This window comes from Pelophylax lessonae (assembly GCF_965119305.1).
Source record: "Pelophylax lessonae genome assembly, chromosome: 1".
NCBI classification, from domain to species: domain Eukaryota; kingdom Metazoa; phylum Chordata; class Amphibia; order Anura; family Ranidae; genus Pelophylax; species Pelophylax lessonae.
Genome location: NC_138768.1, coordinates 229,749,034 through 229,764,552, shown reverse-complemented (window position 1 = coordinate 229,764,552; position 15,519 = coordinate 229,749,034). Strand labels below are relative to the sequence as shown.

At 42.8% G+C, this 15,519-nt stretch overlaps 1 protein-coding gene across 1 annotated transcript in view; it reads left to right on the top strand.

The window, feature by feature from the left end:
- RHOF (ras homolog family member F, filopodia associated) overlaps window positions 1–15,519 on the top strand; it is an 82,924-nt gene that overhangs the window by 51,993 nt on the left and 15,412 nt on the right. Inside the window, exon 3 of the mRNA XM_082251563.1 lies at window positions 15,249–15,358. Within this exon, the coding sequence (XP_082107689.1) occupies window positions 15,249–15,358 (110 nt within the window). The remainder of the gene's footprint in view (window positions 1–15,248; window positions 15,359–15,519) is intronic.

Here is a 15,519-nt window from a genome sequence, read left to right as displayed (position 1 = left end):
GGCTGGTACTGTGCTGTAGGTACTGCTGGCTCAGGCTGGTACTGATGGCTGGTACTGTGCTGTGGGTACTGCTGGCTGGTACTGCTGGCTCAGGCGGGTACTGCTGTGGGTACTGCTGGCTGGTACTGCTGTGGGTACTTCTGGCTCAGGCTGGTACTGTGCTGTAGGTACTGCTGGCTGGTAATGCTGTCGGTACTGCTGACTCTGGCTGGTACTGCTGTGGGTACTGCTGGCTCTGGCTGGTACTGCATTTGATATCACTCTGCCTGTGACTCACTCGGACTGTCATAACAGAGCAGGAACTATACAGGAAGCATCGGCTCCATTCTGACAGATCAGCTGAGAGACACAGACTCAGCTGCATGGGGGGCCGGACCAGATGACTTCGGGGGCCGAATATGGCCCCCGAACTGTAGGTTCCCCACCCCTGTAGTACAGCCTGCCTTTTTCTAATGGCATGTCCACGACCTACATTAACATTTCATATTTTTTTAATTTACATCCCACTCCAGATTTTTCAGAGAATACTGAAGTGTGCACTGTCAAAAAAAAGTTAGCATTGGAAGCTTCCATGTTTTCACTGGGTAGTCTTTCCATTCCATTACCATTTTAAATTTTGTCAAGAAGGAAGCTTCCCGGTGTAACCCATGTACCAAAAGTGATAATTTTGACCAGTGCAGTAGATGTTGGTTTTCTCACATGAAAGTGGCAGCCAACCATGTAGGTAGTTTTGAAGTGTATTTGTATACATAGGAGGCTGAAAAAGTATTTTAAGAGTTTGAAAGTATAGGAGGGTGTGAGGACGTGAGATAGAGAACATGAATGCTAATCCATGTATATCTTAGAACCAAAAATTTCACAGAAAAAATATTGTTGATTGCTGGCATTAAAGAATGCTGAGGATTTTACACCTAAACAACAAACATCTGGAATACATCTCTCAAAAAGGCTAGTTCCTGCTTACAGGTTTGTCTGTTCCACATTGTACATATACATGGTCCTCACACTTCCAGCTAATGCTTTGAGGTTGGATGAAGACAGACCTATATAGCAGAGTAATAAGTAGTTTGCTGCTGTTACAGGAAATGTATGGTCAGAGTGATAAATGTTTGCAAAATGCAGTCTGCAGTTCCAACAAAGCTAGAAAGAAACCCACTTGCATGCTTCTAGCATTACGGTTCTATGTTCTATACAGGTCTATATTCTAAACAACACCTAACCTTCTCTGAGAACATCAGGCATGTTCTTTAATACTGATTATTGCTATATGCTGCATTTCATAATGCATATACTGGGTGCACAATGTTTTGGTATTGTTTGTCATTACTTCACATCTATTTTTGTTTCCCCCATTAACCCTCTTTAATGACCAGGCCATTTTTTTGTGCTACATCACTGCGTTATTTTAACTTATAATTGCGCAGTTGTGCGACGCTGTACCTAAATAAAATTAATGTCCTTTTTTCCCACAAATAGAACTTTCTTTTGGTGTTATTTGATCACCTGTGCAATCTTTTTTTTTTTTTTTTTTTTTTTTTTTTTTATGTATTTTTATTTTTTTTGCACTATAAACAAAAGTGACAATTCTGAAAAAAATAAATAACAAAACAATATTTTTCACTTTCTGCTATAAAACATTTCCAATAAAAAAAATTGGGTCCTGGAGCATTTGGTTGGGAAAAACCCCATTTCTAGGTCCACATCTTAGCCCCCATTCATATTGACTGCGACTCTGAAATAGTGTGACTTCATCTGAAATCACAGAATTTCAGTGCAACTTGGAAGACATCTGCATGGCTTCATGCACTGATGTCTATGCATGTCGCACCTGAAATCAGGAAAAGTAGTGCAGGAACTACATTTTTCAAATCAGTGTGGCACCACAAAGTCGGCGTCGCACCCATTTGAACAGTGGAATTGCCGGCAATAGGCTGCGGACTTGTCATGCGATTTGACCTGTCGGGGGATGGTGAAACCAATTTGTTGGTCAGGAACTTTAGTTTTGCCATCTTTGTCATATTAGGTAGAATCCCTGCAAATTAAGGGAAGATTTACCCTCTATTACTTTTCTGGGGACAACCCAACATTTTGGAATTTTTCTTTTACTTTCAATGATGGTAGTAAACAGGACAAATGGAGAGAATCAATCTCTAACGGGGACACATGCAACAATAAAAACTGACAGGGGTTTTAATTAAAAAAAAATAAGGTTTTCCTTTTAGTGATACTTTAACAATTTAAAGATGTGATGGCTGGATTTTTTTTTTTTTTTTTTTTTAGGCTTTCTTTTATTTGCACCTGGTGATCTAGCCATCAAGTCTATTTTTCCAAAGAATTAGCAGATGTAGCAGTTAGAGGGTTGAGACAAACCGTTTTTAAATTGACAGGGGTGCATACAATTAACAGCTTTTATTCATTTAAATCGGAACTAATTCTCACCTTCATTCCAGCGATGTGGCATCTCGGAGCTCCACACATACGTTTTTGGGGAAGGCAGCTTCTGGGTCTCAATCGCCGGCCACTTTCATTGGCTGGGCCGAGATGACGTCACTTCCATGCTCAGCTCAGTCAGCTTTGGCATTGCTGAATTTGTATGATGAGCTGCTTGTGCACAGCTCACTGTATAGGGATGGACAAGCAGGAATCATTGCATTCGAGTCAATCATTTTTCCCATTCTTTTGTGGTAAAATTAGGGGCCTCGGCTTATATTCGGGTCTGTTTATACTTAAGTATATTCAGTACTTTAATACTGGTTTCTGCACATCTTTCTGATTTCATTAAAAAGGGGATCTTGTTTTATAATCCAGGCCTGTATAAACTGAAAATTCCACCCCTCCTGGCATCTGGTACTGGGAGTATCGGGCACAGCAAGCATTTTCTTATACTCGAGCTTATACCCGCATTCTCTTGTACTATGCCCGCAGCACTGCATTCTCCTGTACCATTACCATGCCCGCAGCCCTGCATTCTCCTGTACCATGCCCGCAGCCCTGCATTCTCCTGTACCATGCCCGCAGCCCTGCATTCTCCTGTACCATGCCCGCAGCCCTGCATTCTCCTGTACCATGCCCGCAGCCCCTGTTTTGGGTCTCGTGGTGATCCAGTAGCTGCTGCATTTCCCACCCTAGGCTTATACTCGAGTCAATAATTTTACTCATTTTTTTGTGGTAAAATTAGGGGCCTCGGCTTATATTCGGGTCCGCTTATACTCGAGTATATTCAGTACTTTAATACTGGTTTCTGCACATCTTTCTGATTTCATTAAAAAGGGGATCTTGTTTTATAATCCAGGCCTGTTTAAACTGAAAAGTCCACCCCTCCTGGCATCTGGTACTGGGAGTATCGGGCACAGAAAGCATACTATCTGAGTCAGTGGGTCTGTAACCTGGAGGACTTATCCCCCCCCCCCCCCCACATTACTGTTGGGGACAGTCTTCCTTCCACTAACTCATAACTGGGGCAACAGAAAGGCTCTACATCTGATACTACAACATCCAATTTCTCACTCACTCCTTCTAAAGCTCCTTCCTCAAAGGAGGAATTTTCCACTGCCTTTTTCTACTGCCTGAACAACAGGCAGTAATATGTGGTTGAGTGACCGAAAAAGGTCTAGATCTGTCACTACAGGAGCTACTTTGTGAGTGTCCCCTCCCACCCTCTTCAAGGGTTAGAGTAGATGATGGAGGAAGTGTCTCAGGAAGCAGACCCCAAAAAGGTTTCATTTTTAAATACCTTTTTTAGAATATGGGAGCTAAGCAGGAGACTTCCACTCAGAAAAAATCCTGGAACCTCAAACATGCCAAGATGGGCCTTAAACCTTCTTGCAAGTGAAGCGGCTCCCCCAATTTTACAAGGGGGAAACGTCTAGTGGCCTTTGTGTCAGTATACAGTGCATCTGGAAAGTATTCACAGCGCTTCACTTTTTCCACATTCTGTTATGTTAGTCTTATTCCAAAATCGATTAAATTATTTTCCTCAAATTATACAATTAATACCCCATAATGACAACAGGAAAGAAGTTTGTTTAAAATCTTTGCAAATTTATTAAAAATAAATAAAAAAAGAAATCGGATGTACATAAGTATTCGCAGCCTTTGCTCAATACTTTGTTGAAGCACCTTTGGCACCAATTACGGCCTCAAGTCTTTTTGAGTATGATGGTATAAGCTTGGCACACCTATTTTGGGCAGTTTCTCCCATTCTTCTTTGCAAGTCCTCTCAAGCGGCATCAGGTTGGATGGGGAGCATCAGTGCACAGCCATTTTCAGATCTCTCCATAGATGTTCAATCGGGTTCAAGTCTAGGCTCTGGCTGGGCCACTTAAGGACATTCACAGAGTTGTCCCGTAGCCACTTCTTTGTTATCTTGGCCGTATGCTTAGGGTCGTTATCATGTTGGAAGATAAACCTGCACCTCACTCTGAGGTCCAGAGAGCTCTGGAGCAGGCTTTTATCAAGGATATCTCTGTACATTGCAGCATTCATCTCTTCCTCGATTCCGACTAGTCTCCCAGTTCCTGCCTCTGGAAAAACATCCCCACAGCATGATGCTGCCATCACCATGCTTCCCTGTAGGAATGGTATTGATCAGATGATGAGTGGTGCCTGGTTTCCTCCAGACATGGCGCTTGCTATTCAGGCCAGAGTTTAATCTTTGTTTCATCAGACAAGAGAATTTTGTTTCTCATAGTCTGAGAGTCCTTCAGGTGCCTTTTGGCAAACTCCAGGCGTGCGGTCATGTGCCTTTTACTGAGGTGTGGCTTCTGTCTGACCACTCTACAATACAGGCCTGATTGGTGGAGGGCTGCAGAGATGGTTGTTCTTCTGGGAGGTTCTCCTCTCCAGAGGAACGCTGGAGCTCTGTCAGTAACCATTGGGTTCTTGGTCACCTCACTAAGACCCTTCCTCCCCGATCGCTCAGTTTGGCCGGGCGGCCCGCTCTTGGAAGTTTTCTTGTGGTTCCAAGTTTCTTCCATTTAAGGTTGATGGAGGCCACTGTGCTTATTGGGACCTTCAATGCTGTAGACCTTTTTCTGTACCCTTACCGAGATCTGTGCCTCGATACAATCCTGTCTCGGTCTACAGACAATTCCTTGGACTTCATGGCTTGGTTTGTTCTCTGACACGCACTGGTAATTGTGGGACCTTTTTATATAGACAGGTGTGTGCCTTTCCAAATCATGTCCAATCAACTGAATTCACCAGAGGTGGACTCCAAGTTGTAGAAACATCTCAAGGATGATCAGTGGAAACAGTCTGCACCTGAACTCAATTTTGAGTGTCATGGCAAGGGCTGTGAATACTTATGTGCATGGGATTTTTTTCATTTTTAATAACTTTGCAAAGATTTCAAACAAACTTCTTTCACGTTGTCATTATGGGGTATTGTTTGTAGAATTTTGAGGAAAATAATGAATTTAATGCATTATGGAATAAGGCTGTAACAACAATATGTGGAAAATGTGAAGCACTGTGAATTCTTTCCGGGGGCACTGTATACCCGAAATCGCTTCAATGTCTGGGTTTAAAACTTTGTGTCCAAAAGCTACAAGCTGGAGCTTTGTGTCTTGTTTCTTTCTTGCTTAGTGGCATCAAACAATGCCGTCTTTACCCGACAAAAGAGAAATCCTAATTGCTGTGGATCTTTTGCACACTCAGGTGGTCATTGCCCCTGGTCCAGAAAGTTTTATGGTTACTCAACCAACAGCGCCATGGAAGTTCATTGAGAACTACTAGACGACAACCACAAAGGATGTTGGGACCTTGTAGTTTTTCCAGCACCAAAACACTGTGAATGGATGATGAAGCCAGGTGGTGCATTTTTTGCAGATTGTGACAGCTAGCGGGGGAGGTTGTTTGTAACATGTTCTACCCTAAATATGGGTGTAACGTTACAAAAGGGGTTTTTATCACTCCCCCTTTAGCAGCAAAGACAGCAGCCAGCACATATGCTTTGCTTCATGGTGGGTGACACCTGTGACTTTTGGTGGGTGTGTAGCTCCTACGAAGCACAACCTCCCAAGTGCAACCACAAGCAATGCCTAATTGCCTGTCAAATGTTCTCTGACAGAGACCAAAGTAAGTGTGAACGAGCCTAGAGCTTACAGGAGGTGATGGACACTCTCCTCCCCCATAAAAGCAGTGCTAGGGATGGGCTCAGGCATGTTCGGATTGTAGCCCCAACCCACCTGAGCAATCCCACCAGGAAGCCGTCACTGCACAGCCCCTATCGGAGGCAACGTATGTATGTGCAGCTGCGGGCCGGGAAATGCCTTAATGTCTGTGATTGGCGGTGTGCAATGAGGGCTTCCTATAATACCCCTGAGCCCATCCCTACTGAGTGGGTCAGAGGCCGACCGCTCATCACCAGCTCTGTCACATGCTTTCCACACCTTGAAGTACCCACGTATTTTCCCTGCTGGAAGCTAAATGGAGTGTCAGGATCGGGAAGGGAGGATTGGTACAAGATGCTGCTGTGACTGTCAATGACTGTCAATTCTGTTGCTTTCCCCCTGCACAGGCAAAGCACAGTTTTAGCTTACGAAGCACATACTGTCTGGGCCCGGGGCCAGAAGTCATTTCGTGATTAGAAGACTGTTCGTTCTCTGCAATTTGCTTGACTTTTTTCCTGATTTCACGAATCTATAAAAACAACGTTCTTTGTACTCTGACAAGGAATTTATGATTTTTTTTTTGTTTTGTTTTTACCTACAAAATGGCTGTTCTCATGGTGTATATGATTTGTATGTTTTCTTGTACAGCAAACCAGTCAGAAACTATTTTATACTTGAAACAAGTATTTGTATGATTACAGAGTTGAGCATACCTGCCCTAAATGACAGAGGAACTCCTCTTACAGATAAATTTAGACATCTGTGGGAGGAGTCAACCTACATATTTACACCCTGACGCCATATGTCATGTGGATTCCTCACCGCCTGCTGGAAAATCTTGTTTTCTCCATTTAAGTATGACAGACCAAATTGTATTCTGCTTTACAGTGTTTGTGTGACTTTGATTATTGAATTAAATATGTACTTCTAGCTGATCTCATAAAAACATTGACTTTTCTAAGAAAAAAAAAAATGAAATAACAACAAAACCCAGTTTACCCAAAGCATGATAAAGCCATCTTTGAAATAAAAAAAGACAAGTTGCAAGCTAGATATGTGTGATCCAATAGCAGGATGCAATTTTGGGTTCAATCTGTTTCATTAAAGGATTTACTGGGGTACAAAGGTTGCATATTAAGGATTGACATTGGTATAAGGATGCAAGTTTAAACTTTCAGATCCTCTGTTGTATAACATTTACTTACTTTCCATACCCCGGAAGAACTGCTAACATTTCACTAAACACCCTGGAAAAGTTTGTATCTGTGCCCACTGAGATTGATAGCACAGCTAGGGAATGCCCTATTTCATTGTTTTTCAGTTTTTTTTTTTCCTGGTTTAAATCTTTATTTTATAAATTTGACAAATGTAATAAAGCGAAGGAGTAATTTAGGCTCCATGCACTCTAGTGTTTTTTTAAGCTCTTAGAACCTATCAGCATTTTTTTTTCTGCTCCTAGAAGCTAAATCGTATTATCTTATTTGTCCATGCCCACTACTTTAAGCTATTAGTCCCAGTTTACATTTGTGCGATGCGGGAACGCTGCGAATATACAGCGTGATCCCGCATCGCATCCGCACCCCTGGCAGTTCACACTACCATATGCGATACGCAGGGGGTGTCAATAAAAGTTAACGACACCCCCAGTTGAGATCGCATATGGCAGTGCGATCTGCAAGTTCGCACAGAATCGGATCGCACTAGTGTGAACCACCATGCGATCCGATTCTGCTGCAGATTAAAAAAAGGGTCCTGTGCGTGTTTAGTGCGATTGCGGTGCAAATTCAGCCATACAAACTGTATGGCTGAAATTTGCACCGCACAGAGATTGCATGTAATTTAGGAGCAGTGCGCTCCGAATTACATGCGATCTCTGTGATCGCACAAATGTGAACCGGCACTTAGTGTTCTTTTAGCTTCAGGGTCTAGAATTGGGAAAAAAGTGTTTTTTGTCGAGATTCTTGGAACGTTTTTCCAGTAAAAATGCTCCTAATAGCGCGTTTGAGCTCCCCCCTTCCTCTTTACTGCAAACAACCCTAAACGATGACGCTCTTAAACGCTCCTAAAACATTTCTAAAATGCTACTTCAAAAAGCTATTACCAGCGGTTTTTATCCAGCATTTTTTTTTTTTAGCTTAAAAGGCTTGTGCATAGAGCCTTAGTTTTTTGTTTAGTGTGCCAACTATTGGCGGCATGGAGAGCACATCATCATAAGTTTCCTTCTTCTTTTTTTTTTTTTTTCTTACAGAAAGTGTTATTCATTATCTTAAATTGTTTTGGGTTCTTTTTTTTTCTTTTTTTTTTTTTTCTTTTTTTTTTTACTTATCTGTTTTATTACAGTTTACAACAACTGACCATTTCATATTGTGAAGCTACTCCCTTGTGTACTGTATATGGAAACATTTTATTATTTTAAATATTGTAAAAAAAAAAAAAAAATCATTCTTCGCATACCACCTTAAAATTGCAATAGGTAGTGAGGAAGCCCAGAAAAAACCCATCTAAAAATGAAAAATAAATAGTTTGAGCTAATATATATTTAAATCTATCTCCACCTGGCTGGCAGACTGGTATTCAGACGAAAGTGTTTAGGTAGAAGTAGTGCTTAAAATTCCTCTCCATCTGTGAAGCAAGAACATTGAAGGACATCATGAACCACAGTGGTAATTATGTGAGGCCAGCCAGGGTGGGGAGATCTGCAGCCTGCCATTAGCAATAAACTAAGCTGTAGTGTAGACCTTTGTGGGTGACAGAAGGTTAAAGAAAAGCCATCTGGAAACATTTTTTTTTTGTTTGCATTCTCTAAATTCAAGTACAGGTTAGTGTTCTATAATGTATGCGACATACATGCATATATGCATAGCTAATGCTAAATGAATGCCACCCACTGGCATTCTAAAATAGGTTTGTATGTAGATTGCACTTGGTGCTCTGTGTAAAGACTTTTCCCACAGCTATGTTAGACATTAATAACTCTCACCTTGATCCTGTCATCTACACATATCCACACCTTCCAACATTTTTGTGAATCAACAAGAATAAAAGGCTGTACATTTGGTTAGATTTGAATGATCTTTTTAGCAATTTGTGTGAGCTGCTTACGTTTTTGCTTTTAAGAATTGTGTGCCTAAAAAGTAGAGTTCACTCTGGGACACACACAAAATTACAGTGTAAAAAAGAGGATAGTGCACACCCAGGGCCGGTGCTAGACTATTTTACGCCCTAGGCAAGACCAGCTATTTGCGCCCCCCAAAAAAGGGAAGGGGTTAAAAACTCCTCTATGTCATACCTAGTAACCCTGATCTGATGGTTCCTCCATGTTATGCTGTCATACCCAGTGACCCCCATATTCCTCCATGTCACACCTGGGGACCCTGATGTTCCTCCGTATCACACTTGGGGACCCCAATCCCCCATGGCACACCCAGGGACCCTAATTCCTCATGGCACACCTGGTGACCACCCCGAACCCCTGTTACACCCGGTGACCCCCTACCCCCCATGTCACACCTGGTGACCCCGATTCCCTTTCATACCAGGGATGCTCCATGTAACAACCAGGGGCCCCGATCCCCTGTTCTGGGGACACTCACTGGACGGTATGAAGAGAGTGGCCCGCACTCTGCCCTCCCTCACTGTGATCCTGCTGATTCCTTCTCCCAGGACGATCCTCTCCTGGACCAAAGTGCACACCACAGCTCCAACCGGCTCCTGGTGGAGGGAAAAGCAGCAGTCAGAGAGCTCCGCATGTCCTTCATCACCAACCTCTTCAGACCATTCCAGTGCCTCGTTGCTTCTGCCCCAGTAAAGGTTCCGCCCTACAGTCCGAGCTCTGGCTCAGGTTCAGCTTTCCTCTGCTCCCTGCTTAATACCGAACCATGGAAATGAACAGCTGCCTACCAACTCAGTGCAGAGAGTCTCTTCCTGCCTGGGGTTAAGGCCGCTCAGCTCCAGCCAAAGAGGATCATCATGCAGGCAGCACTCTGGTGGGCTGCCTTCCTGCCTCTTGGGGCCCCTCCAACAGTGGTGGAAAGCCAGGACCTGGTAGTTCCGCCACTTCCCAAGACACCTGGCCTCTTTCTCTGTCCCTCTTTCTCCACACCGCCACCCCTCCCCTCATTTCACAATAATCATTGATGATGGAGAGAGAGTGCCGACTCGTGGCTGCGCCCCTAAGTGGCAATGCGCCCTAGGCGGCTGCCTAGTTTGCCTAGTGGAAGCACCGGCCCTGTGCACACCCAATTCACAACATCAGTACTTAAAGTTTCACACGGGCAGTGCGCCCGACTGAGTCAGTTTTTTGCTCAGTGTGGGATTGATCTGCTGATCCCCGCTGAGCGGGCGGAGGACAGCTCAGTCTCCGCTCACTGTGCATAGACAGAGCTATCAGATCCCCTCTCCTCTATGGGAGATCGGATGAGACCGGACCGGCTGTCCGTTTTTTTAATTTGATCTTATCCGAGCCGATCCTCCAGATGGATGGAAAATAGGGTATCAATCCATACAGATTTCACGGACAGGATCAGATAATAAATATAAGTGTCAGCGCTGCTCAAAAATTAATAATTATTAATAAAGTGTACTAGTGCGAAATCAATCCCATAAATATAAAGTGCTAAATACTGTGAATAAAGTGTACTAGTGCTAAATCAAATGCTCATAAAACACAAAGTGCAATATATGCTGTGCAACATACACAAATAAATAAATCTATCAAACAAAAATTATTTTCATTCTATGATAATGTGCATAAGAATAAGTTATTTATATACTGTGCAACATATGCTCATAGATAAATGAATAAATATATCCAACGGAAAGTCTCTTCATTTAATAATTATATATGCAAAGTTCCTTGCTTAAATTCTTCTGCAAAGTGCTCTTGTACTCAAATAAGTGAATCCTCTTCACAAAAAGTGTCAAGTGATGTCACACAGTGCTCCCCTCCATCCACCCTTAAAGCTCTGGCTAGTAAGCACTTGTAATCACTCCAGGACACTCTCAATCAAGCAAGATATGTGGCTAAGGAATCCTTTTTCTCTCTGTTCAGAAGGCTCCCATAATGTCATAATGAAAGGAAGAATCTCCATAGTAAAGTACCTTCTAGCAGTTTTTATTGCAAACAATTAAGTTACACTTACAAAACCAACGATATTCAAACGCCTTTACTGAATTTCCTGGTGTTGGACGTCGCTTCCGCGTTCTGCGCTCCAAACACCAGATATGATGTCGGACGTACAGGCAACGGCTTGACGTGTTTCGCTCCACCAATTAGAGCGTCCTCGTAAGCTATTGCGTCATCCGTACATTCTGCTTTATGAACCCTATACGCACCGCTCAGATAGCAAGGGATGTCAGTGGAGATGTCTCCGCTGACATCTGCCGCTCCATAGGTATGCATGGAGCCTCCGATTCGGTCAGCCTGAAAAACTGACAGGAGGACCGGATTTGAAAGCCCCACACACATGGACCATTCATTTCATCAGTTAAGTTACGTTTTTTGTCATCGGGTTTTTTCAGTCAACATCAGTTTTTTTTTTTATCAGTTTTTCATCCTTTATAAGAAATTTTTCATCCTTTGTCATCCATTTTTCATTTTTTTGTCTGAAATAATAGGGCTTCTGTTAAAAAAAATGGATGTTGACAGAAGCGGATGAAAAGGGATGTAAATTAATAATCATCCATTCATTTTTTTTTTTTAATTATATTTTTATCTATTTGAAAAAATAAATTAACATACAAACACGGGGGTAAGTGCCCCCAAGTGGTACACCATACATAAATGAATAACAGTCAGATTGCATTGGACCATGGTGTCAAAACGTAACAGCAAAACATAGAAAGGCATAGGTAATAGGGGGGGGGGGGGGGGTAAAAGAGTACAGCAAAAAGCATATTACACTTTCATAGTGATCATCCAGTTTACATTTCGTTCCATGGGTATGCATTGATGTCCATTTTTTATCCATCAACGGATGGATGAAAAACAGACAAATGGTCCGTATGTGTGAAAGGGGCCTTAATTGCGTAAGTGAGGGTGCTAGAACCATAGATTGGGTTTCCTCAAGAGAGGCTTAGGAGTATTCCACTAATAAATTGTAGTACAGGAAAAGATTCTCTATCTCACAGCTGCAAGCACCATTCACATTTTTATTCGAACAGGGAGGAGATCCAGGCTAAACGTGCAGCAATTCACAAACCTTGACGCCAGAAAAAGGGTGCCTTGATGTTTCTTCAGGGGTGCCTTGGCAAAATCCCTAAAAAATTACCTAAAAATGTATACATGGTGGATGAAGCCTGCCCTTTAATTACACCAAGCCACAGGTTTTTATTGTGCACCATTACAGCCTTCCAGCCACCAACTTCCTACTAACCAGCGATGTCATTGGTATCGATAAGAAGGGTGTTGATCGGCTGCACAGCAATCTTGTTTGTCCCTCTCCATCAACACTGGGGTCACATTAGCTGAGAGATAGAGAGAAACTTAGGGATAGGAGAAACATTGGAATACCAGTCGGTACTAGTGTGCAAAAGTGTATTTGCTTTGGAAGAATAAATCCACTCTAATGTTGGGTGTCCTACATGTATCCATGTTGCTGCCTTATGTAAAACTATTAGAACTGTTTTTTACATTTTAGAATGGGGCGCCATGAGACTGTCAATAATTTTTAAAGGGTGCCTTGATTGAAAAAAGGTTGAGACACACTGCCCTAACAATGTTAGTTGGAAGTTTTTAAATACATTCCAATATTACTATTGACTTAAAGTGTTTGTATACCTCACATATACCCAGTGAACTGACTGGCCTCATGTGATACACAGATGAAAGTAGACCTCCTATATAAATTGTCCCCTACATCCATTTAAAACGCCGAATTTACACAGGATCTCTCAGCTCTGAAAAGCAAGAAGGGGGCGGGAAGCTGAAGTTAATGAGGAGAGCTCTGAGAGCTGATTGGAGGGAAGGGACACATCCCCCTGCACACAGGAACAGAGCTGAGGCTGTCAATCACAGACTGTGCCCTCCCCTGTCACTAGTTTTCTCTTGGTGTCAGGAAAATTATTCGGAAGTGACTTATAGCAGAGTATGATGAGAGTGAATTGAGACCAGCACAAACTATAGAGGGATATGTTTTGTTTATATTTCATGTCTGAGGTTTACAACCACTTTGAAGGGATACTAACGTTTAATTTTTACATTAAAATAAAAAGGAGATTTGTATTTACCTGCTTTGTGCAACAGAATACCACTACTTTAGCAGTCACCCACTGGTGCCGTCCACATCATCTCCCCCCATATCAAGCTGCCAAGTAATAGCATAGCATAGCTTGCATAATTGCAAGTTTTGGCAATACCTTTTTTTGGGCATTGTGCATCCATAGACCTACACAGCATGGCTCGGCCATGCCCTCTGTTCCTTTCTCACATGATTTGACTGACGGCAGCAAGAGCCAATGGCTCCAGCTGTTGCCAGAGTCTTCTTTGAATAGGAAGAGAGAAGGAAAGAGCTGTAGTGGGCATAGAGTAAGATTATGAGAGGAGGCAGGTTTAGGGGCAAGAGTAGAAAAAATACCTGAATATTTTTTTACCTTAACCTCTTTGAGCCAAGCGCACGCAAATATGCGGCCTCTCATTGGCTGGGTCTTGGCCCCAAGTGGCTGCATATTTGCTTTCAATTGCGCCAATAGAGCTGTCCTGAGAGCGTGCGCCCTGCGCACTCCCGGTACAGTTACCAGCCGCTAGCGGAAAGCTCCTGTTCGCTGCTTGTGATCGGGAGCTTTCCAGTCATGGGACAGCCAATCACGGTGGTCACATGGCCATAAGCCCCGCCCACCTCCTGACCTCCAGGCACAAGCTCTAAGGGGTTAAAGCTTTATTAACCAAAAAACAAAAATGTAATACGGTATTTGCAGCTTACCAATCATTGGATGTTGTGGCTGCATTAGTTTTTTTCTTTTTTAAGGATTTTCCCTGTTTTCTCCTGGTGATCCAGCTAGTAACACATCTTCTGTATTAAAGTACCCTGGTCGGTCGGAGGGTACATTATTCTCCGCTAAAGTGTGTAGTCACCATTTCCATAGGTTAGGCTAGCACTGAAATAACAGTATTGTGAGTAGAGTACATGTCTCCATTTTGATTGTATAATGGGCTTCCTGCTCTAGTTAACCTCTGGGGAAAAAGATATACCTGTGCTCAAATCCCAAAAGCTTGTACATCTAAAACTATCAGGTGCTAAAGGGGTGTGACCACAATAACACTACAAATTCTGGATGGACCCTCTGCACACTGCTACACCCTTTCCAGCAAACTATGCAATTAAAAAACAGGATCTTTAGTTCACATTTATTGCAATATATGTTTAGGCCAGCCAACTGTGTCAAAGAAGTCCCTCCTATAGCCAGTCCTTCACTGCCTTGCCACTGCAAATGCTAAGGTGGACACCATGCCAAAATGGGGCATAGAGACACAAGGTGGGGGAGAGCGACTAGGTTCAGGTCTGGTCACTGACCTGCGTTACAACAGAGAGAATATATACCTGTGCTCAGATCCCATTAGCTTGTACATGTATATAAACTATCAGGTGCTAAAGGGGTGTGACCACATATTAATACTACAAATTCTGGATGGACCTTCTGCACACTTGTAACTTATAGGCCCAGAATGATGAGCTGCTGGTTTTGCTTTAAAACCACAGTTTCTGATTAATGTTTTGCAAATCTTGGTCACATGCACAGGCGTGAGCTGTTTTATTTTTAGGTCCCGTTCAGACCTGTCCCCCAATGTGAGCCACTGTCTGCTGTGTGTGAATCTACCTAAGAACTTTGTTTAGGCGGCCCATAGATGCACAGGCAGCAGCTGCACGACATGTGGGCAGGATCCAGTGGGTGCACGCTGCACGGATCCAAATGCAGACACTGTGCATCCACTTCTATAGGCTGCCTGCATGCAGCTTCAAGGTGGATTCACATGCAGCAAACAGCAACTCAGATCTGAGGATGGGTATTATTGCCTGTCTGAATGAGCACTTAATGCTAGACTTGTTTTGTATACATCATCCACTCCTAGTATAATTATTTGTCAGAACTGTGTGTACAATGGAATGTTATGTTGACCCATCTTAATTTTTATTTTAGGACAGGAAGATTATGACCGGCTGCGTCCCCTCTCTTATCAGGATGTTAACTTGGTTTTAATTTGTTATGATGTTACAAACCCTACCAGCTTTGACAATGTTTTAATTAAGGTAAGACTAGTCTAATCGATCGAACGGTTTATCGTACTTTCCAGCACAGTTCAGGGTCTCTGCCTCCTCTTCACTTCTGCATGTCAGACTAGCAGGGTACAACTAGTTGACTATTAATTTTGGGTGGGATCAGCTTCAGTTTTCAGGTATGGTCCCCTCAC